Consider the following 27324-nt stretch of genomic DNA (forward strand, 5'->3'; position numbering starts at 1 on the left):
AATTTAACTAGAAACAATGGATAAATCTTGGATTGCTAAGCCACGAAACTCAGATGAATACATAGTCGGTCTAGAAAACTTCTTGGATTTTGCATTTCAACATGGAGCAATTGAGAATAGTAAGATAATATGTCCATGTCCAAGTTGTGGGTTTCGCAAATGGCATGCTCGAAAAGATGTTAGAGATCATTTACTTTACAAACCATTCCCTAAGAATTATGTTGTATGGAACTTTCATGGCGAGAAAGAAGTAACCGAATTCTCAACAAGTGCACATGTCATGCGCGAGACATTGGCAACTGAACATCCCCTAGATAACATGGTAAATGATGCTTTCGGGATACATATGGATCAGGAGAGCGGTGAGGATTCAGGCACGGAAGATTTTGTAAACGATGAGCCAAGAGAAAATCGTAAAGACTTTGATGAGTTTCTCAAGGAAGGCAATCAAAAGCTACATGAAGGAAGCGACTTCACAAAGCTAGAATTCATAGTCAAATTGTATCATATTAAAGTCTTGTGTGGACTAAGTGACAAGGCCATTACCATGATACTTGAGTTGGTGAGGGATGCTTTTAGTTGTGTGAATTTGCCTACGACTTTTGATCAGGCAAAAAAATTAATTCGAAAACTAAGTCTTGACTATGTTAAGATAGATGCTTTCCCCAATGATTGTATGTTGTTCGAGGATGAAGACCCAAACAACATCCAGCAAACATGTAGTCATTGTGGTGCTTCTAGGTGGAATTCTAAGAAGAAGAAGAAGAAAAAGCAAGCTGCCAAGGTTTTGAGATATTTTCCGTTGAAACCAAGGTTACAAAGATTGTTCATGTGTCGTAAAACTGCAGAGCATATGTTATGGCATGCAACAGCGAAGGGAGAAAATGACAAAATGGTGCATCCAAGAGTTGGTGAGACGTGGAAGACTTTTGATTTGACACATAGAGAGTTTGGATTACAACCTAGAAATATTATGTTCCCGGAATTTCTCTTTTCTAAAGAGTTATAGGTCAAACAGAAGATAAAACAATGATTGCAAGAGAACTATGGAGTAACCGCTGCTTTGTTATCTTAGTTTTATTATTATGATTTTGGTTCCTATATTGTTGACTCTTTGCATTGAAGACATGGACAATGGAAAAAATAATTATGTTAAAAGCTTGAAAAGGTTACATAACTAAGCAGACACATATTACAAAGAAACCCAGAAGACTAAACTTTTTTCCTGCTGTGACTATGTATTTAAGACCTTTACTTGTTATGTAAACTTTTTCTTTCGTCTTGTGTAGGAACTGGGGACCATACATTTGAAAAAAGATTGCATCTTGGTGGCCCATTGGTGAGAGAAAATATTGCAAGAGGTTATGGTCAAAATTTGTGCTTATTTTTGTTATATTGGCTTAATTTAAGTTCCGTATTCATTATTTTTGTTATATTGGGTTAGATTTTTTAGTAATTTTATTCAAGCCTTTTGTTTAAAAATATCCTATGATATGATGCGTATATAAAAATGAACAGATTTATGTCATCAACAATATAACCTATGTTGCCAACGAGTTATAATTCAAATGGCATAATCTCTCCATTCTCATCTAGAAATCTTTGATTCGAGTCTCACTCTTAAATTTGGACACAAAAAAAAAAATATAATCAGTCAATATGTATTTTTTTACAAAATCAGTTACTATATATTTTATATATTTCAATGTATACTATGGACTAGTGGTTGATTTTGGTGTTAATCTAATATAGTTATTCCAAATAATATCTTTTAAAATATTTTATTTTTGTTTATTTTATTTAAAATTTTTTCTACCTTTTTTAAAAAATAATTGAGATGATTATTGTTTTCACCATTTCTTTAATTAAAGGGAAAAAACAAAAAAGAAAGAAAAACACAAGATGAGGAAGATATTAAACTACCTTGCAGCCATTCCATAGGTGTTCGATGCGGCTGTTAGGCAAATTCAATTCAACAAGACGGTTATACGGTTCAAATGAAGGCAAAGAAGAGAAAGAATATCCCTGCCACCAAAGATACCGTAATCTGTGGGGAAGAGAAGGTAGACTTCCCCCAAAGTCTTGATCATATAATATGAGCAGTACAAGATTTCTCATTTTTGACAATCCTTCAATGTTCAAATATTCATGTTGGGAGGCAGAGTTACCCTCATATAGAACTATGGATTTAACTTTGCTTCCCTTCTGAAAAACGAGCACAAACATATTACTAAATGGAAGAACTTTAATTAGAAGGACTTCTTTCGACAAAATCATAAAAATTATCCATAAACACATAACAAATAAATGTAATTGTGCAAGTATTTCTCTTGCAGAGAGGAATCCTTACCGTTGTTGAGTTCAAGGCAATGCTAAAATCCTCGCTAAGCCACAATCTACTACGCAATGCTGGATTTTTTGGATCTTCTTCACGGACAATTTTCTTTCCCAAATCTTGCAACAGACCGTGCATATGAATTTCCTCATTTTGGATAGTGATGAGTGATTTGTCCAACAAAGCTTGAATGCCAATTTCAGCAAAAAATCCACAAGAATTTAGAACTTGGATTACATAATCCCCCCTCTTCCCATGAAAGAAACAAGCAATGTGCAAAAAGATTGCTTTCTCTTCCTGGTCTAAACTCTCAAAACTTGTTTGAAGAGGGTCCATGATTTCAAAAAATGGCCCTCTTCTCAGTCTATTCAAGGTATGTTGCCAGAAGGTTACATCACGGTATTGCAAAAGAGAAGCCAGTACTTTGATTGCCAACGGAAGATCATGAGCATATTCTAGTACTCTAGTAATGAACTCAGAACAGCTCTGATCATTAACAATACCACCACGACAAGCATTCAGGAACAGTTCACGAGCTTCATCTTTATTCAATAGTGGAATGCGGTAAATGTCATCTACTCCATATGCATTCAAAATTTGCCTATTCCTAGTGGTTATGATAATCCTACTTCCCATCCCAAGCACTATAGGATTTATAGCCAATTCCTTCAAGTGCATTAGTTCATCAACATTGTCAAAGACTATAAGGATCCGTTTCCAAGATAGCCTTTTCCTTGCCAATCCAGATATTTCGAAAGGACTGTACACATCTGAAAGTTTTTCGTTTAATGTTCCATGGAGGATTTGTTTCTGAACAGCAGTAGCACCACCAATTCTGTAAACCTGGCTTACCTCCTTAATAAAACAAGCAGCCTCAAATTGCTCATTCTGCGGATTCAAACATGAGCCAAGTCAGTGCCCTGAGCGACGACGAAGATTCATCTTCCTATCATTCGCAGGTCTATAGATACGATGTGTTCCTAAGCTTCCGTGGTCCTGACGTCCGCAACAATTTCGTTGATCATCTTTTCGAACGTCTCACTAGAAAAGGCATTTTCACATTCAAGGATAATGTAAGGCTCAAGAGAGGAAAACGCGTTAAACCCGAGCTAATGGATGCAATTAGAGATTCACGCCTTGCTATCGTTGTCTTCTCTAGCACATACCCGACCTCAACGTGGTGTCTCGATGAAATGTCCGCTATAGCTGATCTCCATCGACAAAAGAAACAAATTGTTGTCCCAGTTTTCTGCGGCATTACTTCTTCTGATGTTGGAAGACGAGGAGGCCCATACGATGTCCACTTCAATTCAGAGCAATACAGCAAAATTCCCAATAGGGTTGACCGATGGAAGTTTGATGCCAAATATTTAGCCAAAGTGTATGGTTTCCCTATAAACCCTGAGAGGTATGTATAAGAAACGTTCTTCTCTTATTTCCAAATATTTTAGTGTTTGCTTGTCGCTCTTGATCTGTTTGATGGGTGATCGTTTGGTAATTTTTCTTTCAGACCAGAGACTAAACAGCTGGAAGAGATTATTGCTTTTGTTACAAAGGAATTGAATCATAAATTCACAATAGACATCAGTGATCTGATTGGGATACAGCCCCGTGTGGCAGATCTAGAAAGACGACTCAAGTTGACATCAGAGGATGTTCCCTTTCAAATTCTCGAAATTTTGGGCATGAGCGGGATAGGAAAGACAGTTCTTGCTAAGATCTTGTTCGACAGAATCTCTTATCAATTTGATGCTTGCTGTTTTATTCAGGACGTCAACCACATTCATAAAACGCATGGCAGAGGGGCTACTACTAAGATTCAAAAACAGATTATTCATCAGCTTTTCCAGCAAGAAGATCTACAATTTCTAAGTTCTCCTGAAATAGGCAATATGCTACAAAATAGGTTATGTAACCAAAATCTCCCCAAAAGGGCTCTTATAGTTCTTGACGATGTTGATGATCCAAACCAATGGCATGAATTGGGAATATTGCCTAACTCTCTTGGTGCAGGAAGCAGAGTTGTCATAACTACTAGATTTGAGCATATTCTTAATGTGAATACTACAGCATATGAAATTTACGAGGCTCCACTGTTGAATGATGATGATGCACTGAAACTCTTTCTAACAAAAGTCTCCAAGAGTGACTATCCTAGCACTACTGTCAGCGGTGTATCTCATAAGATAATAGAATATGCTCAACGCCTTCCTTCAGCAATTGAAAAACTGGCTTCCTCCTTCCATCCAATAGGTGAAGAGCTCTGGGAAAGAGAATTGGTGAAATGGAGAAAATATCCGAATGAAAGGTTTATGAAGTCTCTTCAGGAGACAAGTTATGACGAACTGAATAGAGATGAGAAGGTGATATTTCTAGATATAGCCTGTTTCTTTGGGGGGAAAAGGAAGAAATATGTGGAGCATATTTTGGGGACTAAAATGTCAGATCCCTACCTTGCGATTCAAGAGATTCGGAGGAAGTCACTCATAACAATTAGGAACCATGAAATTCATATGCATCAAATGTTACGAGAATTGGGAAAGAACATTGTTCGGGACAAATATCCAGAAGAGCCAAAATATTGGTCTAGATTGTGGGATGTTGAGGATTTCCGAAAAGTCTTGATGTCCGATATGGTAACAAGCTGAGTTATCCTCACCAAATTAATTCTATGATTTTTGTGTTTCCATTTTGTAACGTGTTTTTGGGATATTTTTCAGGAAGCAAACAAAGTTCAAACCATAGTTTTGGATGATGATGTCTCCAAACACGAGGACATGAAGATTGAAGGATTATCAAATATGAGGGATCTTAGACTGCTTATATTACATCATAAGAGCTCCTCAGAAAACCTCACTATTCGTTTCAATGAGCTATACTATCTTTTATGGCATGGTTACTCTTCCACTTCTCTCTCACTATCCATATGGAATAATCTTGTTGAATTAAATCTAATTAATAGCAGAATCCAACAACTATGGGAAGGCAGCCTGGTAATATTTCTATCATCTAAAAAGGATGAGTTTACAAGTTTGTTTTACTATCAATAATACTAAAAAAGAAGAAGTTCACAATTCTTTTCATCTGTTACTTTACTTCGTGTTAAAAGAGTTTTTGTTTTACGATACTTTTGTTGACACTTGAAATTTAAAATAATTGTAAAAAGTTATTTGTTCATTTTTCTTTTCAGCAAATATTTACTATTAAGAAAGGTGAACTCGCATGTCGTTGTCTTCATTTCAAATTGATAGTTAAAGACCGTTAGATGAAAATTTGGTCAAATATGTTAAGAATACCAACTTCAACTGGGTTTCCATCATTAAGAATACCTGTTAGATCTTTTTTCTGCTTTACATTTTCTAATTACTACTGTTTGCTTGTAGAGTTGTAGTCTAATATGCTTGTAGCCAATTCTTTCTTGGCAGGCAATTCCAAATCTAAAAAAGGTGGATTTGAGCAACTCGAAAAATCTTAAAGTGATGCCAAGTTTTGAAGGTTGCCGAAGACTTGTGAGACTAAATCTTTCAGGATGCACAAACCTAGGGAAAGTGCATGAATCAATTGGGCTTCTTAAAGAACTTGATTGTTTGAGTTTGCAAGACTGTACCAGTCTAGCCCTTCTTGATTTTGGCACTAATTGTCAGTTACGTTCTCTGAGAACTCTACTTCTCTCTGGCTGCACCAAGCTCAAGGACATGCCAGATTTGTCTGGGCTTTCAAATCTTAGGTACCTGGATCTTGAGCGATGTACAAATTTGTCCACAGTTCATAGGTCTATTGGGGAGCACGCAACACTCAAGTACTTGAGTCTGAGAGGCTGCATAAATCTTGTTCATCCACCTGACATTGTCAATGGCAACTCATCCCTCCTAATTCTAGATTTGAGCGGTTGCATGAGGATAACCAACCTTCTCTGCCGCAGACGAAAATTTGCACCTTCCTCCTGCCTGGAATCTTTGATATTTCTGAGTTCTGACTTCCTTGAGCCAACAAGAACTCTTGATTTTGTTGCAAAGATGAGGTGTTTCAGTTCTGTATTTGACAGGGACTGGCTTTGTTCTAAGCTGACATATTTAAACCTGGCATACTGTCATGAGCTTAGAAGATTTCCTGAGCTATCATTTCATGGCCTTCATGAGATGAAAGGAACTTTAGAACGGTATCCACAACTCTCCATCATAGGTCAGGATTATATATTTTCAGCTTCTACTGTATGAATGGTACTTGATGGAAGAGGTAAAACAGAATATGAAGGAGGCCAAGGCGGAGGAAAAGAACATCTGGTCTGTGGACTCACACCTCTCAGGTAATCATCCTTCTTCACCTACTTATAAAAGAGAATTCCTCGTGAAGCAAGGCAAAATTCAGAATCTTATTTCAGCAACAAAGAAACATTCTCATCCTATGTCATCTTTAATTTTAGTTAAATAATTTCTTTTTAAATAATATCAAAATTAAAAAGATGTAACATATTCACTAAAGAAAGGCAGATAATTCTTTCTTGTTACTAAATATTTTATAGACATTAAAGTGGTGATATTTGTATATCTAAGTAAATCTAATAGACATCCAATTAAATTTATAAAGCTGTTATTGTATGAAAAAAGACACATACGTAAACGATTTGGAATTGTTGCATTTGAGTAAAGGATCTTTACAATCATTTTAATCAAGTAAATTGTCCTAATATATATATAAAGAATTAAGACATTTGTTAATGTATGTCGTATTTTACATAGAATAAGTGAATGAAATTTAAAAAAAAAATAATAAAATTTTTCATATATATAATTCCTTTGCATGAATTTCTATAATATAAAAAAGAGTATTATAAACTTTTCTATATATCACGAAAGATTATAATTTCACCCCTTTATCATATTATTTTTATTATTATCTAAATTCTTCTTCAGTTTCATGTATTTCTCATCCACAAACTTTAGTTACCTTATTTTGTCTGTTAACTCTCGTACCTAACATTTCCCTCTTTTCCTTTTGCATTGGTTTTCACATCTCTTGGAAGCTCAAAGAGAGGTAAAGCACTCTTCACGCGATTCAGTTATACTTTGAAATGGAGGGAATAAAAAATAATTATTGTTGGTGCGTGAAATATCTATAATATATTATTAGTTCCTAAGAGTTTGATTAGTAAAAAAGAAGTCTATTAATTTAATTTGGTAGCTGGCTAATTACTATTGGCTAGTTAGTGCTGTTGGTTTTAGTTTTGCTATAATCACTTGATTCAGTTGAAGCTATAAAATAGGAGTTTTAGTCATTATAAACGTGCGTGATCTTTTTTTCATCTAATAAGAATTCTGGTTCTCTAATTCTTGTTCTTTTCTCCTCTTGCATCATAATCTGTGACTTCGAACAGGTTTTATCAATTATCATTACGATTTTTGACTGACCTCTATAAAACTCCACAGTGGATTTGTTGTCAACAATTGCAAGTTACTCGTCAAGCTCTTCCTCTCCAAATTTCTGTGTGGACGTTGACATACGATTATTCAGCTATTACTCTGAAATATGATTGTGATATCTTAACACTTAACAGAGGAAATCTTTGATAGGATATGATAATTTCATCATGCAACTTTGAATCCGTATATGAACAAATTTAATATATTCTACAATTTGAAACTACTCATGGTTCTGAAGTACTCTCGCTAAAGAACTTGACTGGGAAAGATAAAACACTAAACACCAAGCAAGGTAGAGCACTGAAGCATTTTAACTGTTTCTACAGATTCACTTCCATAAATGAGAGGTCAACTCAAATTGAAACACCGAGCTGGAAATTCACTCCATAAAAGGAAATGCAATGCAAAACCACAATGCAAGTGAAAGAACTGCGGTTTGCAAAGGTATAATAAACAGACAAAATATAATAAAGAAACTCTGATAAGATTGAGAGAAGAAAGGCAGAGAGAGAGAGAGTATGCACCTCAACTTTTCTTGCTAACAATGCAGTCAATTGCCTTGTCATGGTACAGTAGCAATCAAATTAAGACCAAATGAGAGCTTATGCAATCTTGTAAGCACACAATAACACATCAAGTTTTGATATGTTTGCCTGGCAAGCCTCAATGGTATCACTATCTTTTTCTCCTTATGGAGTTTGAATAATTGTGACATCACTTAACTCAAGATTTATGGTGGCTGGCACCTTTAAGAACCTAAGCTTTTTAAGATTCACAATAGAATGATGAATAGTAGATAAACTTGTACAATCTCCAAGATCAATGTGCTCAAGATTGGGTAGTCCTGTAAAATCTGGTATGTTCTTAAGATTTTTGCAATTATAGAGGTCAAGAACCCTCAAAGAACTTAATTTGCTTTCATGATCAAGATTGAGGGTGACCAACTTATAACAGTCACGGAAACTCAAGTAAGCAAGTTCTTTAAGATATCCGATAGATGGATGGACTTGCACTAGGTTTGTGCATCCCGTGAGATCTAGCCGCTTAAGACTTGAGCTCCCTTCAAAATTTGGCGTCTCTATGAGCTCTTCTGAGTAACTCAAATCCACCCTTTCCAAACGTGGGAAGTTCTGTGCAAAGAATCATTAGTTACCAACATGTCATTTTGTTATATTAAATCGCTTAACTTTGATACCAAGCAGAAAAAGATTATAATTATAAAATGAGAAATAGTACATGTCGGTGCAAAAGATATAAAAACACTCTCATTATATAATTGGAAACAATATTATGACAAAATAGTTTAATTCTGATACATTATCAATATTGTTTTATATTATCACTAAAGCATTAATGAACAATATCATTGTTGATTTGGTGTAGTATGACAACATGATCAAATGATGCCACAATGCTCAATATATTATGTATCTGATATCCAATTTAAAATCATTTATATTTTAATTCACTTTAACAATTTTATCCATAGTTTTCTTGGATAGTTCTCTACCCTTTGCTAATTGTAAACTTACTTTCCATTTGATCATCTCTCCTAATTGAAGCCTTTAGCCCTTCTCCAAATATATCTTTATCTTTATCTGGCCTAATATAGTGATATATTCTCTTATCCATCTCAACATCATCGTCTCTTGATATTGAGCTTATTTTCTTGTTACTTTTTTATTGTCTAATATTCAGTCTTATAAAATATTGGTTGCCTAATTATGCCGTAAAAATGATCTTCAAGTTTGAGTGGTAACATTTAACACAAATTATGAGAGTTAAAACTAACAAGTGAATCTTTTTTTTTTTTTTGGCCTTAATCTGAATGTTCTCAGTTTTGGGTTAGATTTTTTAGTAATTTTATTCAAGCCTTTTGTTTAAAAATATCCTATGATATGATGCGTATATAAAAATGAACAGATTTATGTCATCAACAATATAACCTATGTTGCTAACGAGTTATAATTCAAATGGTATAATCTCTCCATTCTCATCTAGAAATCTTTGATTCGAGTCTCACTCTTAAATTTGGACACAAAAAAAAATATAATCAGTCACTATGTATTTTTTTTACAAAATCAGTTACTATATATTTTATATATTTCAAAGTATACTATGGACTAATAGTTGATTTTGGTGTTAATCTAATATAGTTATTCCAAATAATATCTTCTAAAATATTTTATTTTGGGTATAGTTCCTAACTTACTTGGGTCGGGAAGCAGAGTTGTCATAACTACTAGATTTGAGCATATTCTTAATGTGAATGCACCGTATGAAATTCACGAGGTTCAACTATTGAATGATGATGAAGCTCTTGAACTTTTTCAAAGAACAGCCTTCAAAATTGATTGTCATAGTCCCGCTATCAGTGATGTATCTGGTAAGATAATAGAATATGCTCAATATCTTCCTTCAGCAATTGTAAAACTGGGTAACTACTTCAATCAAAATGCTGAAGAGCTTTGGGAAAGATGCTTCCAGAGATGGAGAGAATATCCGGAAGAAAAATATATGAATTCTCTGCAGGAAAAAAATTACCAATTTCTGAATGAAGATGAGAAGATGATCTTTCTAGATATAGCCTGTTTCCTTGCGGGAAAAAGGAAGAAGTATGTGGAGCACATTCTAGCGAGTAGAATATCAGATCCTTACCTCGCAATTCAAGGGATCCGGAAGAAATCACTCGTAAAAATTAGGAACAGCGAAATTCATATGCATCAAATATTACAAGATTTGGGCAAGAAAATTGTTCGGGGCAATAATAAAGATGAGCCAAAATGCTGGTCTAGATTGTGGAATGCGGAGGATTTCCAAGAAGTCTTGATAGATACGGTAACAGGACATCGCGAAATTCATTTTTCCACAATGTTATTTTTATCAACCATGCTAAGTGTATTAAATACATGTGGTTGATTTTCAATCTACACGTAACATTTTTGTATTTTTATGATAAAAAAAATTATGATATTTTCAGGAAGGAAACAAAGTTCAGGCCATAGTTTTGGATGAAGATGTCTCCAAATGCAAGAAAATTGGCGGATTGTCAGATCTGAGGGATCTTAGATTGTTGATATTACGTCATCATAAGAGCTCCTCAGAAAACCTCACTTTTCGTTTCAATAAGTTATGCTATCTTTCATGGCATGGTTTCTCTTACACTTCTTTGTCACTATACATATGGTCTAATCTTGCTGAATTGAATTTACCTAATAGCAGCATCCAACGACTATGGGATGGCAGCCAGGTAATATAACGTATTATTATTATTATTATTATTTTGTTTAATTACTCTGCTTCTGCATTTCCAAACTTTAGAAAGCAAACCATGGTGTTGGCCCGTGCTGAAGGGCCTTGAATTTGTTAAGCATACGGTCTTTTGATTTGAGAATTAAGTAAACTTACCCGGGTGTTTGACTCTACTTTGGGAGATTATTAACAAAATGAAAATTTTAACTGCTGCATTTTGCATGGCCACCTTCACTGTTGAATGTTAAAATATCTTTTTGCTTGTTACAAAAGTTTCATAATTTTACTGAATTTCCAGCTAGAATTCACAACTAAATCTGATTGCTTGTAGTCCATTCTTTCTTCACAGGCAATTCCAACCCTAAAAAGGATGAATCTGAGGAACTCGAGAAATCTTATAATCACTCCTAACTTTGCATGCTGCCGAGGACTTGTGCGGCTGGATCTTACAAGATGCACAAACCTAACTGAAGTCCATGACTCAATTGGACTTCTGAGAAAACTTGATTACTTGAGTTTGCGAGAATGTAGCAGTCTAGCCTTTCTTGATTTCGGTACTAATTGCCAGTTAAGTTCTCTAAGAACTCTACTGCTCTCTGGCTGCACCAACCTTAAGCGAACACCAGATTTCACAGTGCTTTCAAATCTTAGGTTCCTTGATCTTGAGCGATGTACAAGTTTGTCCAAAGTACACGAGTCTATTGCTGCTCTTGCAAGGCTTAAGTACTTGAGCCTGAGAGGCTGCAAAAATCTTGTTCATGCACCTTACATTCTCAATGGCAGCTCGTCCCTCCTAATTCTTGATTTGAGCGGTTGCATGATGATAACCAACCTTCCCGGCCGCAAAAGAAAATTTGTGCATTCCTCTTGTTTAAAATCTTTCATATTTCTGAGTCCTGACTTCCTTGAGCCAAGAACTTTTGATTTTTTTGGAGAGTTGATGTTTCTCGAAGGGCTAAATCCCGAGAAACAGAATTTTAATTCTGTATTAGATTGGAAGTGGCTTTGTTCTAAGCTAACATATTTAAACTTGGCACACTGTCATGAGCTTACAAGATTTCCCGAGGTTTCATCTCGTGGTCTTCATCAACGGCATCCGCAACTCTCAATGGTTCAAGATTATCTATTTTCAGTTTCTACTGTGGGAATGGCACTTGATGGAAGAGGTAAAACAGAATAGAAAGGAGGCCAAGGCGGAAGAAAATAACGGCTGCTATGGACTCACACGTCTCAGGTAATTATCCTTCTTTAACTTGCTCTCTCTCCAATAAGAGAATTCCTCGTGAAGCAAGCATTCAGAATCTTATTTCAACAACAAAGAAACATTCCCATCCTATGTCATCTTTAACTTTACTTAAATAATTTCTTTTTAAATAATATTAAAATAAAAAAATTTAATATATTCACAAACAAAAAGGGAAATAGTTCTTTGTTGTCACTAAATCTTTCATATATATTAAAGTGGCGTTACTATTTGTATATCTAAGTCTAATAGACATCCAATTAGATTCATAGGGATCTCTTATTGGATAAAAGGTGAAGGGAAAGCTGTTTGGGAACACAGGTTTGAGCGGAACAAAATCATGGCCAAGAAGGAGTGGTTCAAAGATTTGGAGATGTCCCAAGCAATGAAGATCTAGTACACTTTTATGGAGACAATGGCTGCAACTACTGGTACATGTATGGGATGAAGGAAGAATTATTAGAAGCCTCAAGTTGAGCTACTGAAGATGATTTATGTAATTCGGGGGATAATTATTATTTTGTTCTTATGACAGGGGCTTTGATTATGAAGGCATAATCCATAATGCCCTTGGTGGTTCTTCTGATTTGTTTTTGTTTGATTGTAAAGGAATGTTCATAACTATATCTTTGAACTGTCTGAAATAATCCAATTCAGTTTAGATTTGAAAAAAAAATTAAAATAGATTAAAATAGACACTATAAATTCGCTATAATTTCATTTAAGTGATGGTGGCAAAATAGATTCTAGAGTACAAAAAAAGAACAAACAAGAAGACTTTCCTTCAAGCGAAAAACAGCGATAATTAAGAATGCTTGATACACAGTGACAGACATGTTCCAAGAAGGCAAGAACCAAGTGGCTTTATACCAATTCTTCTGTCGTTCAAAATTCACGGTTTTCATGAGATCTCATAGTACTGACTACTGAGAATGTAGTTCTCAGCAGCGCAAGGAGGCCACATGCATTTCTCATAATACTGATATTTATCTTTTTAATTTTGGCCATGAGGAAGAACAGGAAGGCATGAATGGTGAGGGAAGTGAATGATTGCCTCTATGAGTGACTTATCTCGGAAGTAACTAATTTCTTGTTTTGTTATTTCTCATTATAAAGTGACAATTCGATTCTTCAAAATGTGTTTGATGGATATCAGTGGTTAAGAGAAAGGGGGTTGAACTTTGGCCTCTTTTTATTTTGCTTTTAAACTGGGATTCTGTTGAGATACTATGAGTAAAAAATAGGAGATACTTTAGTTTTGTCTCTTATCGAGGTAGGAGCCAAAACAGAATTACAAGCAAAGTAAGTTCCAGTGAAGTAATGCTGGATATGATATACAGGAGATTATCTTGTTTTGTCTTCTATAGTACAGAACTAGAAACAGAGAAGAGGAAGAGAAATGACACAAAGAATATCCTTCCTTTTCCAAGCAATATTTTCTTAGAATATCCTTCCTTTTCCATAATTGCAAGTTAAAGGCATTGAAAAATCTGAGTCACTTAATTCAAATTACTATGGGTCATTCAGTTTAGATCAGTGCAAATCTTCTTCTCTCAGGTAAAAAGTAGAGGGTAATAATATTTGGTTGTTACTAAACCATTTGGAGACGGAAAAAACAAGTGGTGTTATTGCATATCTAAGTAAGTTTAATAGAAATTCAATTCAAACTAAAGGGATTTCATTGGATAAAAGGTGAAGGAGAAGGTGTTTGGGAACAGAGGAGAGAGGACAAAAGTCATGGCCAAGAAGGAGTGGTTTAGAGAGATAGATATGTCCCAAGAATCGAAGAACTGGTACACTTTATGGAACAAGTGGCTGAAGTTACTGGATGGAACAGGTATAGAACGAAGGAAGAATTATTTGCTATTATTATGAACTGACACTAAAATAGGAAAATTTGAAGAAAGAAATGAGAAGTGGAAGTGTGGAACATCTATGAGAAATGAATATAGAAGGAAAGAAATTATCAACTTGAGCTAATGAAGATTATTTGAGTTTTATGTAATTCGGGTGTACATAAAAATTGGATTAATTATTTTGTTCTATGATAGGTGCTTTGATTTGGATGGCATAGTGCCTCTGGAGTCTGGTAGGTTCTTTGAGTTGTATTTGTTTCGTCCAATGTGACATTGTATGTGAGTATAGCCAAATCATAGACTAGTGAAAAAAAAAAAATCCAATTCAAATTAAAGATTAAAAAATATCCACACGAATAGAAATGACAAATTTGCTATAATTTTATTCAAGTGATGGTGCCAAAATAGATTCTAGAGCAGTGAAAAAAAAAAAACAAAGGAGTATTCATTAATGTGAATAGAACTACAAATAAGATTATTTGGTCCAACAGTTAATAATAGAAATAAAATTTGCCAACAAAATGAATTCAAGTCAACTTTTGATATCCTAAATTTGACTTCTGAGAGATAAACTTAAATGAAATAAAATTAATAATAGAAATACAACAAAAAGTAATAATACTCATTAATTTATAATAGAGAGAAAAAAACAATGACAATATTTTTTTCCCCTATAAAATTCACAAAATGAAGTTTGAACTTGAGACCTCTTAGTAGGAAAGGAGAACTTGTGCCACTTGAGCTACATATTGGATTTTTTCAAGGAGTGATCATTAAGAACACTTAATACATGCATGCGTTCCAATTTTCAATCCAAGAAGGCAAGAGCTGGCCAAGGTGTTGTCCACATTTCAATGTTCAGGCGACATGCACAAAGTCAACCCATTTGACTTGCTCTGTCCACGTCTCCACGAAACTCAAAAAGTAACCTCTGCCTTTTTCCATTCATTTTTCTCCTTTTCATTGCATTGGTTTTCACATCCCTTGCTCTAAACTAAAGAGCTATCATATCTCCATTACTGCCTGCTTCATTGCCAGGTGAACCTCACATCACCTCTCATCCGATGGAAAGAATCAGCACCACACCACCTCAGCGAATTTGCAAATACGACGTGTTCATCAGTTTCAGAGGTGCCGACACCCGCAACACCATCGTTGATCATCTCTACAATCACCTCATCCGAAAAGGCATCTTCACCTTCAAGGATGACAAGACGCTGGAGCAAGGTCAACCCATTTCATCTCAGCTGATGCAGGCAATTAGGGATTCACGGGTTTCCATTGTTGTCTTCTCAAAGGAGTACCCCACCTCCTCTTGGTGTTTAGACGAAATGGCTGCTATTGTTGACTGCCAGAGAGAGTTCAATCAAGCTATCTTGCCAGTTTTCTATGATGTGGATCCTTCTCATGTGCGCAAACAGAACGGTGTGTACCACGATGCTTTTATTTCCCATTCACAGACACAACAGCTAAATAAGCTCCGTCGCTGGAAGAGTGCTATGACGACTTTGGCAAATTCTGTTGGTTGGGATGTTAGAAATAAGTACGTATACTATCACACAAACCATTCTTATTAATTTTCTTTTCCATCGTTGTGCATGTACTTATCAATCGATCAAAGTTTTGGGATCAATTTAAATTTAAAAAATATAAAGAAGACTGCGATAAGTAACTATTCTATTTAGCTTCTAAAATTTGAAGTCAGACTATAATCGTAATTTAAATTAGTCCCTAAATTTATATCCATTACTATTTCGGATGGGAAGTTAATTTGTTATGTTAGATAAAACGAAATGAGGTCATTTTACATTGACATCTAATTTTTAATGAAATGACATCATTTCACATAAATGTTATTAAAATGTATCTCATTCTCACCACTGGTGATAATAAAGTAATGGGTCCATCTAATGTACAGATGTGTTTTGGTACAGATTTATAGATTTTTGTTTTTATTGATTTAAAAGTGTATCACTAAAAGTGTTGTTTAAAGAAAAAGTGTTACCTTTAATCGTTAACTTGGCTCTGATACCAATTTTAATTTCTGGCTTTGATTTTAATTTCTTTTTCGAAATTTCTATTAATTCTTCATATTTTACTTTGAACAAGTTTATAATTTGTATAGGTGCTTTATTTAAAGAATTTTGATAAAAAGTATTGACCATTTCTACTATTTTTCTTGCAGTTATTACTAGTCTTTGATGTTTTGATTCATAACTTTTCAATCTTGTTTTAATTTATAATATTCTTTTTTGCATAGATTATTGTATATAAAATTTTTTATCTGTTTGTCTTTTTCTATAATTTCTCAAATCTTCAATAACTTCTTTTATTTCTACACTTTCTCCTGTTTCTAAATATCTGTTTAATTTTTCAATTTCATTCTCCATTTTTTCTTTCAACAGCTTTAATTCTTTTAAGTCATAATATGGTTTTCCAGGCATTTATAAATTTTTTAAGTTTAATTCCAACTTGTTTATATTTATTCTTATTTCTATCCTTTTTATTATAAGATCATCAATTTCAATCTGAAGATTGTTTAATTCCCTTTTATACTCCTTTATTTTACCTTTTAATTTTCTCGTCCTATTTCTTTTTATTTTATTTTCTGGTTTTTCAATCTTTTTATGCTTCATTATTTATTTTAAAATTTCTGCAAACTCTATCATTGATTCATTATTATTTTCTAAAGATTCTATTAATTTCTCTAACTCTTCAACTTCTCTTTTCAACTTGTCATAGATTATTTTTAGGGCTTCAAATGCTCTTTGATTTATTTCAGAAAACTGTAAATAATTCAAACGATTTTTTCTTTCAAATAGCTCTTGTTTCTTGTCTTGATAAGTTACATATATTTCTTTATTTATTGTCATAATTTAGTGTTTAGGGTTTCATTTAATTTTTCGACCTTTTTTGTTGGTTCTTTTATTTCAGAATTTTCTTCTTTAATTTTTAACTTAGATAAACTTAAAGGGCTATTAATTTTAGATTCTCTTATTTGAAAATTCGATGAAACTAATTCTTTTTTTTTTTTGAAGTAAAAAAACTTAACACAATAAGATGGAGCAAAAGAAAAAAAACAAAAATTCATAATGCTAAAAATAACAACTCTTAGCCATCTCTAACATTACCATAAACAACCACAGGGTTCACCATCAATCCACTCATCGTAACTTGTAAAGAATTTGTTAACAATATACACCACACTTGAACCTTGATTTTTGAAGATTCTATCATTCCTTTCTAGTCAAATTGTCCATATGACCGCAAAAAAGTCAACCAACCACCGCTTTCGTTCCATCTTTCTTGTTGATATATCCGTCTAACTTTTATAGTGTTGCTTGAGCGTACCTGGAATAATCAATATCTTTACAAGAACGAACAACCAAGCACATCATACCTGTCAAGTGAGCTCACAACCAATAAACAAGTGAAAAGCAGTTTCAAGAAACTTATGACATAAAACGCACATGTTATCATTTTGACCAATAACACCTAATCTACACAGTCTTTTTCTTGTATTCTCTCTACCAACCAGTGCAAACCAAGTAAACAACTCAACCCTTGGTGGGACGAATCCTCTCCAAATAGTACTAGTGAAGCTATAGCTTGTGATATCTGTCGGAAGTACCTCTGCCTGCAACACCTGTATAAAGAAGTTAGTAGAATAAACACTTTTTTTTATCAAATTTTTCAGACCACTCTGTCCTCTCTTTTAGTTGTCAGTTTCACCGATTGTAGACCCGCATAAAACTGGTTTACTAGTTCCAGCTCCCATTGAAATAACTCTTGTTGCCACTGGAAATTTCAAATCCACTCTAACCAATCTCAGAACTCACAATCGCCTATGACAGATCCTTAAAGATTTGAGATCGAAAAAAGTTTTGAAAAAATAACTTTCAGAGTACCACAAGGTAACCAACCATTCTCCCAAAAGCTGATTATCCTGCCATCCCCTAGTTATATAACCAAGCCTTTGATCATCTTTTTTCTCACTTACAGCTTCCTGATTTGTCGTTGACAAATATTCTTTCAAGGACTCCTTCTTGTAGGTACAGGTTGATCACAAATCATCTCAGAGGATTCATGTTATTACAAGAACATACAACTTTCTTTTAAAGTGGACAATCCTCTTTCGAAAACCTCCACTAAGGGTGGCAATGGGAGGGTAGGGACGGATTTTTGCTCTATCCGACCCCGCCCCACCCTACAAAAACTCACATCGAACCCGCTCCGCTTCTACCCGCAGGTAGTAAAATGTTAAACCCTAACCCGCCCCTGCCCCTATAATTATTAAATCCAACAAATAAAATTAAATTTTAAAAATTATATAACCATTATTTACATACATAACATAAATTAAAGTAAAAATTTAAATATGATACAATATTATTAATTATTTTATATATATATATATATAGATACTATCTATATTAGTATCTTAAGTTTTTTTATGGGAGAGGCCATAAAATATATTGGGGGTGGACGAATTTCTTCAAATCCAATTTCTACTCCATCCGACTAGTTCCGGGTTCGAGTCCCGGGCAACCCATATAATATATGGCTTTCAATTTAAATGGTTTCAATTTCAACCAATTTCATCCAGGAAAAGTCATCTTTTTCTCAACAATGTCTTTGTCATTTGATCCAATAGCGTTCCGTTAGATAGGAACATATTTGATAAATATTGATAACTCTCGAATAGAGTATTAGAACAGATTCCTTAAATGCCTCTCTGGATATTCTTCAATGTGCCGACTATTCATGGAACGTGAAAAGCAGATGATTATATATATATATATATATATATATATATATATATATATATATATATATATATATATATACCGGGATGGGTAGGGACGGATTTAACCTAAATTCGACTCCGTTTTGTCCCGCCCAAGAATCCGTCCCATTAAAATTCGTCTTGCCCAAGAATCTGTCCCATTAAAATTCGTCTTAATACAATATAGATAAGGTGGATATCTGCAGGTTTGGGTAGTGTTACCATCCCTGACCTTCACAACCACTTGAATAGGAAGATAATATTTCGAATTATCGTATCACCAACTTCAAACCTCCTACTTTTTTGGGAGGTTGTATAATTTTTCATTTTACTAAAAACATCGCGTCTCTCCGGTCTTTCTTACTCCACGAAAAATATTTTTATAAAAATATTATTTTTTTTTGCTATTACCGATACAAGTTGAGATAATAAATAAGTTTTGTTTTCGTTAGCAAGGACATTTTTAAAATTTTTTAACTTAGCGAGTCACATCAGTTCATATCACTAATGTCCGCTTGCAATTTTAATGTTGATAGAAGTTAAGAATATAATTGGTATTATTTAAAAAATTGAAGAATAAAATTAATACAAATTCAAATAATATTTTATCCTAGAATTATTTATGTATTTATTGTGTCATAATGTATTAAATTTTAAAAAACATAACTAAACAAACCCAAACATAAAAAAGGACTGGTTTTATGAAAAAAACATTTCCTAAAAATATAAAAAAAATACACGAACATTGAAGCAGTGTCCTCTTTTTTTTCTTGGTGATTTGATTTAGAATTATTCACGCATTTAATATTTAAAAAATATAAAAATAAATATTTTCTCTCTTCAATCAACAATTATATTTTTTATTGATTAAATAATATTTTTTAATAAAACTGATGGTATTATCCTAAAAATAATTAATAACAATAACAATCAAGATTTAAATAGCTAAATTTTTAATTTAAAACTTAAAATTTTTTAATATTACACTCCTAAGTTAGATAATAAATTTAAATTATTTATTAAATTAAAATTTATTGTAATTTAAATTATGATAAAATTTTATGTTAGAAAAATATTAAGAAATTAATATTTTTAGTATAAAAAATAAATAATTACTTATTCTTGATTTAAATATAAAATAAAATAAAAAATATTAGTAATTTAATTTTTCTATATTTTATATAATTATATTATATATACTAAAAATTAATTATCTTATAAAATATATATTAAAATATAAAATATAATAATATAAATATACATATATACATTAAGACAGATTTGGTGGATAATTTTAGGCATATACATGATATTTTTTTATATTTTGTTAATTAAATTTACTGTTCTAATTTTATAAAAAGTTCCATGGTTCTATCACAATTGAAAACATAGAAATCATGGTAGGGTGGTTATCAATTCGTTGAAGACTGAAGAGTAATATTTTTACTAAATTTTCGAGGTGATTTTTTATTTTCAGGATTTTTACTATTTTAATTTTTAAATTTAAAATTTATTATATTAATTCCAAAATTCAGTTAGACATTATATGAATTTTTAGGCACTTTCTAATATTCAATCAGCAAATAAAGTATTGAGTTGGTTTACATTAGATGCAAAGCTAAACAATATTGTCAAACAAAATAAAAACAAAAAAATAGAAAAATTTATATAATGTACAAACTATTTTATTTAATTCTTATTATCCAAAATAATCTCACTTTTTATTTGATTATGCGCTAAAATAAAACCACATCATTTAATCGTATATCTAACATAACAAGTTAGAACTAGTTTAACATTTTATTTATTGATTCAATAGTAATTAAAAAAAAAATCCAAAGATAAATGCGGTGTCTAAAGCTGAATCTCAGATCTAGTGTAATAAATTTTAAATTTGATAACTAAAATAATGAAAAACGTGAATCTCAGAACCACTTTAGGAGTTTAGGAACTTAGTAATAATATTTTATAATAAAAATAAAATGGGAGTCACTCAAAAATGCTTAAAATGTTTTTTTTTAAAATATTTTTTAGTAATTAAAATTTAATATATAATTAATAAATTATGTTATTTTTTTAAAATTAGATCAAATAAATTGATTTGGCCAAAACATTAGTAAATTACACTTTAAACTAGTCTAAATTAATATTTTTTATAAAAAATAACTACAATACCTCTATTATAAAAAATGACTAAAATACTCTTATTATTATTATTATTGTTATTATTATTATTATTATTATTATTATTATTATTATTATTATAAATATCCTAAATTCTAATTTTTTTCTTTCTACTATCAAATGAAGAATTTAGGGTTTTTAAAATTAAAAATATTTTAGTCATTTTATATAATAAAATAATTATAGTTATTTTTATAAAAAAATATTAATTTAGAATAATTTAATATTTAATTTACTGATTTTTTAATCAAATTAATTTATCAAATTTAATTTTAATAAAAATAATATAATTTAATTAAAAGAAAGTATAGGGAATCAATGGAATATCTGTACAATGTGTATAATAGAGATTTAAATTTTTTGGATAAGGACTGAGATGTTTATTATCGTTAGTACTCGGATGGTTATTCTGGATAGTATATGTGATGTTTATTTTATAACTCAATAGCCTATTGTACACAATGTATACTTAAACCGTTGGCTCCCTAACACTACCCTTTAATTAATTATATATATTAAATTTAATTATTAAAAAATATCTTAAAAAAAAAGACGATTTAAAGATGTTCTTCCATATATCCTCCAAAATAAAAATATTGTCCGCCATCCCCATACTCTCCAAGCCAGAAAATACAAGAGCACCAGCCGGTCCTGCTAGACCATTGACGTTGACTTTTTTTTTTATTTTTAAAAGTTCACTGAGTTTTAGTCCGGTGATTGTTCCTCGCTTAACTGGACCAAATTCCACTCATCTCCCATCAATGATCATCATAGTCTGTAGAATAGCAGAGAAAATGAGCTCAAAATATTCAGGTGACATATCAACAGATTTGGGTAATTGGTTACCTTTAGTTAGCTCTTTCATAGCAGGTATGATTTTGAGTCTATTAATATCAGACAGGTTATCCACTTGGAAATCCTCACTGGAAAGCAAGATTTGGACTCTGGCGGGTCAGTTGGGACATCGAGATGGAGCTTCTGCTCCTCCCCTGGAATCCGACAACGTCCATGGTGACCAGCAAGTTATAACTTCCACCCTGAGCGACGACGAAGATTCATCTTCCTATCATTCTGTGGATTCAAACATCAGCGAAGTCAGTTCTTTATGCGAGGAAGATACTCCTCCCGTTCATTCTCTGGATTCAAACAACAGCGAAGAATGCGTGGATTCCCATAAACAGGTCTATAGATACGATGTGTTCCTAAGCTTCCGTGGTCCCGACGTCCGCAACACTTTCGTTGATCATCTTTTCGAACGTCTCGAAAGAAGAGGCATTTTCACGTTCAAGGATAATGTAAGGCTCAAGAAAGGAAAACGCATTAAAGCCGAGCTAATGGATGCAATTAGAGATTCAAGGCTTGCTATTGTAGTCTTCTCTAGCACATACCCGACCTCCACATGGTGTCTCGATGAAATGTCCACGATAGCTGATCTCCACCGACAAAATAAACAAATTGTTGTCCCAGTTTTCTATGACGTTCCTTCTTCTGATGTTGGAAGTCAAACGGGCCCGTACGAAGTCCACTTCAATTCAGAGCGATTCAGGAAATTTTCCAATAGGGTTGCCCGATGGAAGGTTGATATGAAGTATTTGGCTAAAGTATGCGGGTTCTCTATTGTAGACTCGAACAGGTATGTACCCAAAACGACCTTTTCTTGTTTCTAAATTCTCTTAGTGTTTCATGGTCAATTGGTCGTTCTTGTTAGGCAAACTATATATTTTTACCAAAATAAGTCATAATCCTATATATTTTTCGTTATGCCTGTTTCACGGACGTGATTTTTCCTCCCCTTTTTCAGACCTGAGACTACACACCTGGAAGAGATTACTAGTTTTGTGGCAAAGGAATTGAATCATAGATTCACATTACTTGCCAGTGATCTAATTGGGATACAGCCCCGAGTAGCAGAGCTCGAAAGACGACTCAACTTGACATCAGGGAATGTTGCTTTTCAAATTCTTGAAATTTGGGGCATGAGCGGCATAGGAAAGACAGTTCTTGCCATGATCTTGTACGATAGAATATCTCATCAATTTGATGCTTGTTGTTTTATCCAGGGCGTAAACGGTATTTATACAAGGCATGCCAATGCCTGCGAGACTGCTACTACAAACGTTCAAAAACAAATTCTTCTTCAACTGTTTCAGGAACAAGTTGAGTCTGACGATCCTGCCGAAATAGCCAAGATGCTACAAAATAGAATGTGTAACCGAAATCTTCCTAAAAGGGTTCTTATAGTTCTTGACGATGTTGGTGATCCAAAACAATGGGATGATTTGGGTATAGTTCCTGACTCACTTGGATTAGGAAGCAGAGTTGTCATAACTACTAGATTTCAGCATATTCTCAATGTGAATACAGCGTATGAAATTCACGAGGTTCAACTATTGAATGATGATGAAGCTCTTGAACTTTTTCAAAGAAAAGCCTTCAAAATTGATTGTCATAGCCTGGCTATCAGTGATGTATCTCGTAGGATAATAGAAAATGCTCAATGTCTTCCTTCAGCAATTATAAAACTGGGTTACTACTTCAATCAAAAAGCTGAAGCACATTGGGAAAGATGCTTCCAGAGATGGAGAGAATATCCAGAAGAAAAATATATGAACTCTCTGCAGGAAAAAGATTACGAAGTTCTGAATGAAGATGAGAAGATGATCTTTCTAGATATAGCTTGTTTCTTTACGGGAAAAAACAAGAAGTATGTGGAGCACATTCTAGGGAGTAGAATATCGGATCCCCACCTTGCAATTCAAGAGATCCGGAAGAAATCTCTCATAAAAATTAGGAATCACGAAATTCATATGCATCAAATATTACAAGATTTGGGCAAAAAAATTGTTCGGGGCAATAATAAAGACGAGCCAAAATGCTGGTCTAGATTGTGGAATGCAGAGGATTTCCAAGAAGTCTTGATAGATATGGTAACAAGTCATCGCGAAATTCATTTTATGATTTTTGTGTTTCTACAATGTTATTTTGTGATTGATTTTTAATGTACATATAACATTTTTGTACTTTTATCATACAAAAATGGTAACAGCTTAAGATCTTTTCAGGAAGGAAACAAAGTTCAGGCCATAGTTTTGGATGAAGATGTCTCCAAATACATGAAAATTGGCGGATTGTCAGAACTGAGGGATCTTAGACTGTTGATATTACATCATCATAAGAGCTCCTCAGAAAAGCTCACTTTTCGTTTCAATAAGTTATGCTATCTTTCATGGCATGGTTTCTCTTACACTTCTTTGTCACTATGCATATGGTCTAATCTTGCTGAATTGAATTTACCTAATAGCAGCATCCGACGACTATGGGAAGGCAGCCAGGTAATATGATTGTATTATTATTTCCAAACTTTAGAAAGTGAACCATGGTGTTGGCCCGTGCTGAAGGGCCTTGAGTTTGTTAAGCATACGGTCTTTTGATTTCAGAATTTAGTAAATTTTACTCGGGTGTTTGACTCTGCTTTGGAAGATTATTCCCAGAACAAAAATGTTATTCGTATACTAAAATTACTCACTAAAATCAGCTATCAATGTATTTTTGTATAAATATATGTGTAATTTAATTTATTTTCAACATATATTTATATTTCATGTATTTTATACCAGTAACTGATTTTGATGTACACGTAACATCATTCTTCACAAAATGAAAATTTTAAGTTTTTAACTGCTTCATTTTGCCTGGCCACCTTCACTGTTGAATGTTAAAATAACTTTTTAGTGAATTGATTCATTGATATTATCGTGACTACTAGTTGTTAAACGGGATAAACCTACAAAATTCCTTCGATAATAATGTCAAAAAAAAAAAGTCCACAAATATTTTTACCTGAAATTATAAATGCATGCCTTTATTTTTTTATTAACGGTGGGGTTAAAGACCATATAAAAGCCTTTTTCTTACTATTTTTTTTTGACATTTGAGATTTATTGAATATTTGAAAGTTTTAGAAAAAAAGAGTAATGTTATAGCCAATATAACAAAAAAATTTATTATTTTTGGTCAAATGTTGGCTAACATTTTATACCATGAGTATTAAATTTTAAATCCTAATAATATAAAAATAAGATGTTTGTTAAAAATATTAGTTAATATTAATAAAAAGTATTGATTCTAATATTAAAAAAACAGATTTAGTTGTTTACTTGTTTTAAAAGTCTTAATAATTTTACTGAATTTCCAGCTAGAATTGACAACTAAATCTGATATGTTTGTAGTCAATTCTTTCCTCACAGGCAATTCCAAATCTAAAAAGGATGAATCTGAGGAACTCGAGAGATCTTGTAATCACTCCAAATTTTGCATGCTGCCAAGGACTTGTGCGGCTGGATCTTACAGGATGCATAAACCTAACTGAAGTCCATGATTCAATCGGACTTCTCAGAGAGCTTAATTACTTGAGTTTGCGAGAATGTAGCAGTCTATCCCTTCTTGATTTCGGCCCTAATTGCCAGTTAAGTTCCCTAAGAACTCTACTGCTCTCTGGCTGCACCAACCTCCAACAAACACCAGATTTCACAGAACTTTCAAATCTTAGGTACCTTGATCTTGAGCGATGCACAAGTTTGTCCACAATGCATGAGTCTATTGGTACTCTTGCAACGCTTAAGTACTTGAGTCTGAGAGGCTGCAAAAATCTTGTTCATGCACCTTACATTCTCAATGGCAACTCATCCCTCCTAATTCTTGATTTGAGCGGTTGCATGATGATAACCAACCTTCCCCGCTGCAGACGAAAATTTGCGCCTTCCTCCTGCCTGGAATCTTTGATGTTTTTGAGTCCTGTCTTCCTTGAGCCACAAAGAATTCTTGATTTTGTTGGAGAGTTGATGTTTTTCGATGGGGAGTGGATTTGTTCTAAGCTAGCATATTTAAACTTGGCGCACTGTCATGAGCTTAGAAGATTTCCCGAGGCTTCATTTCATGGTCTTCATGAGATGAAAGGCACTTTAGAACGGTATCCACAACTTTCAGTCATTGGTCAAGATTATATATTTTCAGCTTCTACTGTGTGAGTGGCACTTGATGTAAGAGGTAAAACACTATATGAAAGAGGCCTGGGCGGAAGAAAACAACTACTCCAATTTATTGGTCTGTGCACATCTCTTCTTTTTCAGGTAATTATCCTTCTTTTAAGTACTCATAATGATTTATTGCATATTAGAAACTAAGGAGAGTATTTGTACTTGGCCACAGTTAGAACTTAGAACCTAGAAGCCGATGACAGTTAACTTAGCTATACTTGGAAGTTAGTTACACTGATAGTTACTTTTCTGTTTTTCTGTTTTGCTGAGTTGATGCAAGTTGCAACCACTCTCTTTATATATATACGAGTTTTGTGATCAATTAAATTAATCATCATTTTCCCCTGGTTCTCTTTCACTATCATTGCTATCTCTCCAATAAGAATTTCTCATGAAGAAATCCAAACTTCAGAATCTTACATCAGCAACAACGAAACATTCTCAATTTCTCATCCTGTGTTATCTTTGATTTCAGTTTAAAAAAAAAATTCACTAAAAAAAATTTGATTGTTATTAAACCATTTGGAGAGGGGGGGGGGGGGGAGTGGTGTTATTGCATATCTAAGTAAGTTTAATAGAAATTTAATTCAATTTAAAGGGATTTCATTGGATAAAAGATGAAGGAAAAGGTGTTTGGGAACAGAGGACAGAGCCACAGAGGTACGACCAGAATAAAAAGTCACGGCCAAGAAGGAGTGGTTCAGACTTCAGAGAAATAGATATGTCCCAAGAATTGAAGAACTGGTACACTTTATGGAACAAGTGGCTGCAGTTACTGGAACAGGTATAGAATGAAGCAAGAATTATTTCTATTATTATGAACTGCCACTAAAATAGGAAAATGTGAAGAAAGAAATGAGAAGTGGAAGTGTGGAACATCTATTAGAAATGAATATAGAAGGAAAGAAATTATCAACTTGAGCTACTGAAGATTATTCGAGTTTTATGTAATTCGGGTATACTTAAAAATTAGAATAATTGTTTTGTTCTTATGATAGGTGCTTTGATTTGGATGGCATAATGCCTCTGGTGGGTTCTTTGAATTGTATTTGTTTGTCCAATTTGAGACTGTAGGTGAGTCTAGCCAAATCATTAAACTATTGAAAAGGATGAAAACTCAGGTAAAGTCGAGTTCACGTTAAGTTGATATCTCAAAGCCTTAGATGAAGTTGATATCTCAATATTAATTTCACGTGAAATTGATTGTATTTG

The 27324-nt window shown here is 33.2% G+C and overlaps 6 protein-coding genes across 6 annotated transcripts; 5 read left to right on the top strand and 1 right to left on the bottom strand.

Annotated features, from left to right (window-relative positions):
* The first annotated feature begins 16 nt into the window (after positions 1–16).
* LOC140174719 (uncharacterized) lies at positions 17–1009 on the top strand. Its single transcript, XM_072200219.1, has one exon. It carries the CDS (start codon positions 17–19, stop codon positions 1007–1009), a length of 993 nt encoding a protein of 330 aa, XP_072056320.1.
* A 905-nt stretch (positions 1010–1914) lies between these two features.
* Positions 1915–3222, bottom strand: LOC114924355 (disease resistance protein Roq1-like). Its single transcript, XM_029288740.1, has 3 exons — positions 3188–3222; positions 2351–3095; positions 1915–2205 (listed from the first exon to the last, which is right to left on the bottom strand). Exons 1-3 carry the CDS (start codon positions 3220–3222, stop codon positions 1915–1917), a joined length of 1071 nt encoding a protein of 356 aa, XP_029144573.1.
* LOC112705313 (disease resistance protein RUN1-like) lies at positions 3144–5721 on the top strand. The gene is made up of 2 exons (XM_029288498.2): positions 3144–3743; positions 3846–5721. The coding sequence occupies exons 1-2, from the start codon at positions 3238–3240 to the stop codon at positions 4981–4983; spliced, it is 1644 nt and encodes a 547-aa protein (XP_029144331.1). The 5' UTR covers positions 3144–3237; the 3' UTR covers positions 4984–5721.
* A 93-nt stretch (positions 5722–5814) lies between these two features.
* Positions 5815–6552, top strand: LOC114924383 (uncharacterized). Its single transcript, XM_029288790.2, has one exon. The coding sequence runs from the start codon at positions 5815–5817 to the stop codon at positions 6550–6552; it is 738 nt and encodes a 245-aa protein (XP_029144623.1).
* Positions 6553–6562: 10 nt separating this feature from the next.
* LOC112705314 (disease resistance protein Roq1) lies at positions 6563–12780 on the top strand. The gene is made up of 5 exons (XM_072200220.1): positions 6563–6641; positions 9956–10593; positions 10736–11005; positions 11357–12241; positions 12515–12780. The coding sequence occupies exons 1-4, from the start codon at positions 6563–6565 to the stop codon at positions 12185–12187; spliced, it is 1818 nt and encodes a 605-aa protein (XP_072056321.1). The 3' UTR covers positions 12188–12241; positions 12515–12780.
* An 8886-nt stretch (positions 12781–21666) lies between these two features.
* On the top strand, positions 21667–27130 carry LOC112707225 (disease resistance protein Roq1). The gene is made up of 6 exons (XM_072201231.1): positions 21667–21889; positions 21974–22709; positions 22878–24003; positions 24139–24408; positions 25324–26205; positions 26711–27130. Exons 1-5 carry the CDS (start codon positions 21838–21840, stop codon positions 26101–26103), a joined length of 2964 nt encoding a protein of 987 aa, XP_072057332.1. The 5' UTR covers positions 21667–21837; the 3' UTR covers positions 26104–26205; positions 26711–27130.
* The last annotated feature ends 194 nt before the right edge of the window (positions 27131–27324 follow it).

Source organism: Arachis hypogaea, chromosome 8 (assembly GCF_003086295.3).
Source record: "Arachis hypogaea cultivar Tifrunner chromosome 8, arahy.Tifrunner.gnm2.J5K5, whole genome shotgun sequence".
Classification (NCBI taxonomy): domain Eukaryota; kingdom Viridiplantae; phylum Streptophyta; class Magnoliopsida; order Fabales; family Fabaceae; genus Arachis; species Arachis hypogaea.

What these genes read in the sequence shown, in the direction of transcription:
- LOC140174719 (XM_072200219.1), top strand. Translation starts at nt 17, where the DNA reads ATGGATAAATCTTGGATTGCTAAGCCACGAAACTCAGATGAATACATA.
- LOC114924355 (XM_029288740.1), bottom strand. Translation starts at nt 3,222, where the DNA reads ATGAGCAATTTGAGGCTGCTTGTTTTATTAAGGAG. An exon ending in CTGCTTGTTTTATTAAGGAG is followed by an intron (nt 3,096 to 3,187) that starts GTAAGCCAGGTT and finishes AGATGTGTACAG; the next exon opens with TCCTTTCGAAATATCTGGAT. An exon ending in TTGCCTTGAACTCAACAACG is followed by an intron (nt 2,206 to 2,350) that starts GTAAGGATTCCT and finishes CTCGTTTTTCAG; the next exon opens with AAGGGAAGCAAAGTTAAATC.
- LOC112705313 (XM_029288498.2), top strand. Translation starts at nt 3,238, where the DNA reads ATGAGCCAAGTCAGTGCCCTGAGCGACGACGAAGATTCATCTTCCTAT. An exon ending in TTCCCTATAAACCCTGAGAG is followed by an intron (nt 3,744 to 3,845) that starts GTATGTATAAGA and finishes TTTTTCTTTCAG; the next exon opens with ACCAGAGACTAAACAGCTGG.
- LOC114924383 (XM_029288790.2), top strand. Translation starts at nt 5,815, where the DNA reads ATGCCAAGTTTTGAAGGTTGCCGAAGACTTGTGAGACTAAATCTTTCA.
- LOC112705314 (XM_072200220.1), top strand. Translation starts at nt 6,563, where the DNA reads ATGGAAGAGGTAAAACAGAATATGAAGGAGGCCAAGGCGGAGGAAAAG. An exon ending in TGTGGACTCACACCTCTCAG is followed by an intron (nt 6,642 to 9,955) that starts GTAATCATCCTT and finishes TTTTGGGTATAG; the next exon opens with TTCCTAACTTACTTGGGTCG. An exon ending in GACTATGGGATGGCAGCCAG is followed by an intron (nt 11,006 to 11,356) that starts GTAATATAACGT and finishes CTTTCTTCACAG; the next exon opens with GCAATTCCAACCCTAAAAAG.
- LOC112707225 (XM_072201231.1), top strand. Translation starts at nt 21,838, where the DNA reads ATGATCATCATAGTCTGTAGAATAGCAGAGAAAATGAGCTCAAAATAT. An exon ending in TCTATTGTAGACTCGAACAG is followed by an intron (nt 22,710 to 22,877) that starts GTATGTACCCAA and finishes CCCCTTTTTCAG; the next exon opens with ACCTGAGACTACACACCTGG. An exon ending in AAGAAGTCTTGATAGATATG is followed by an intron (nt 24,004 to 24,138) that starts GTAACAAGTCAT and finishes AGATCTTTTCAG; the next exon opens with GAAGGAAACAAAGTTCAGGC.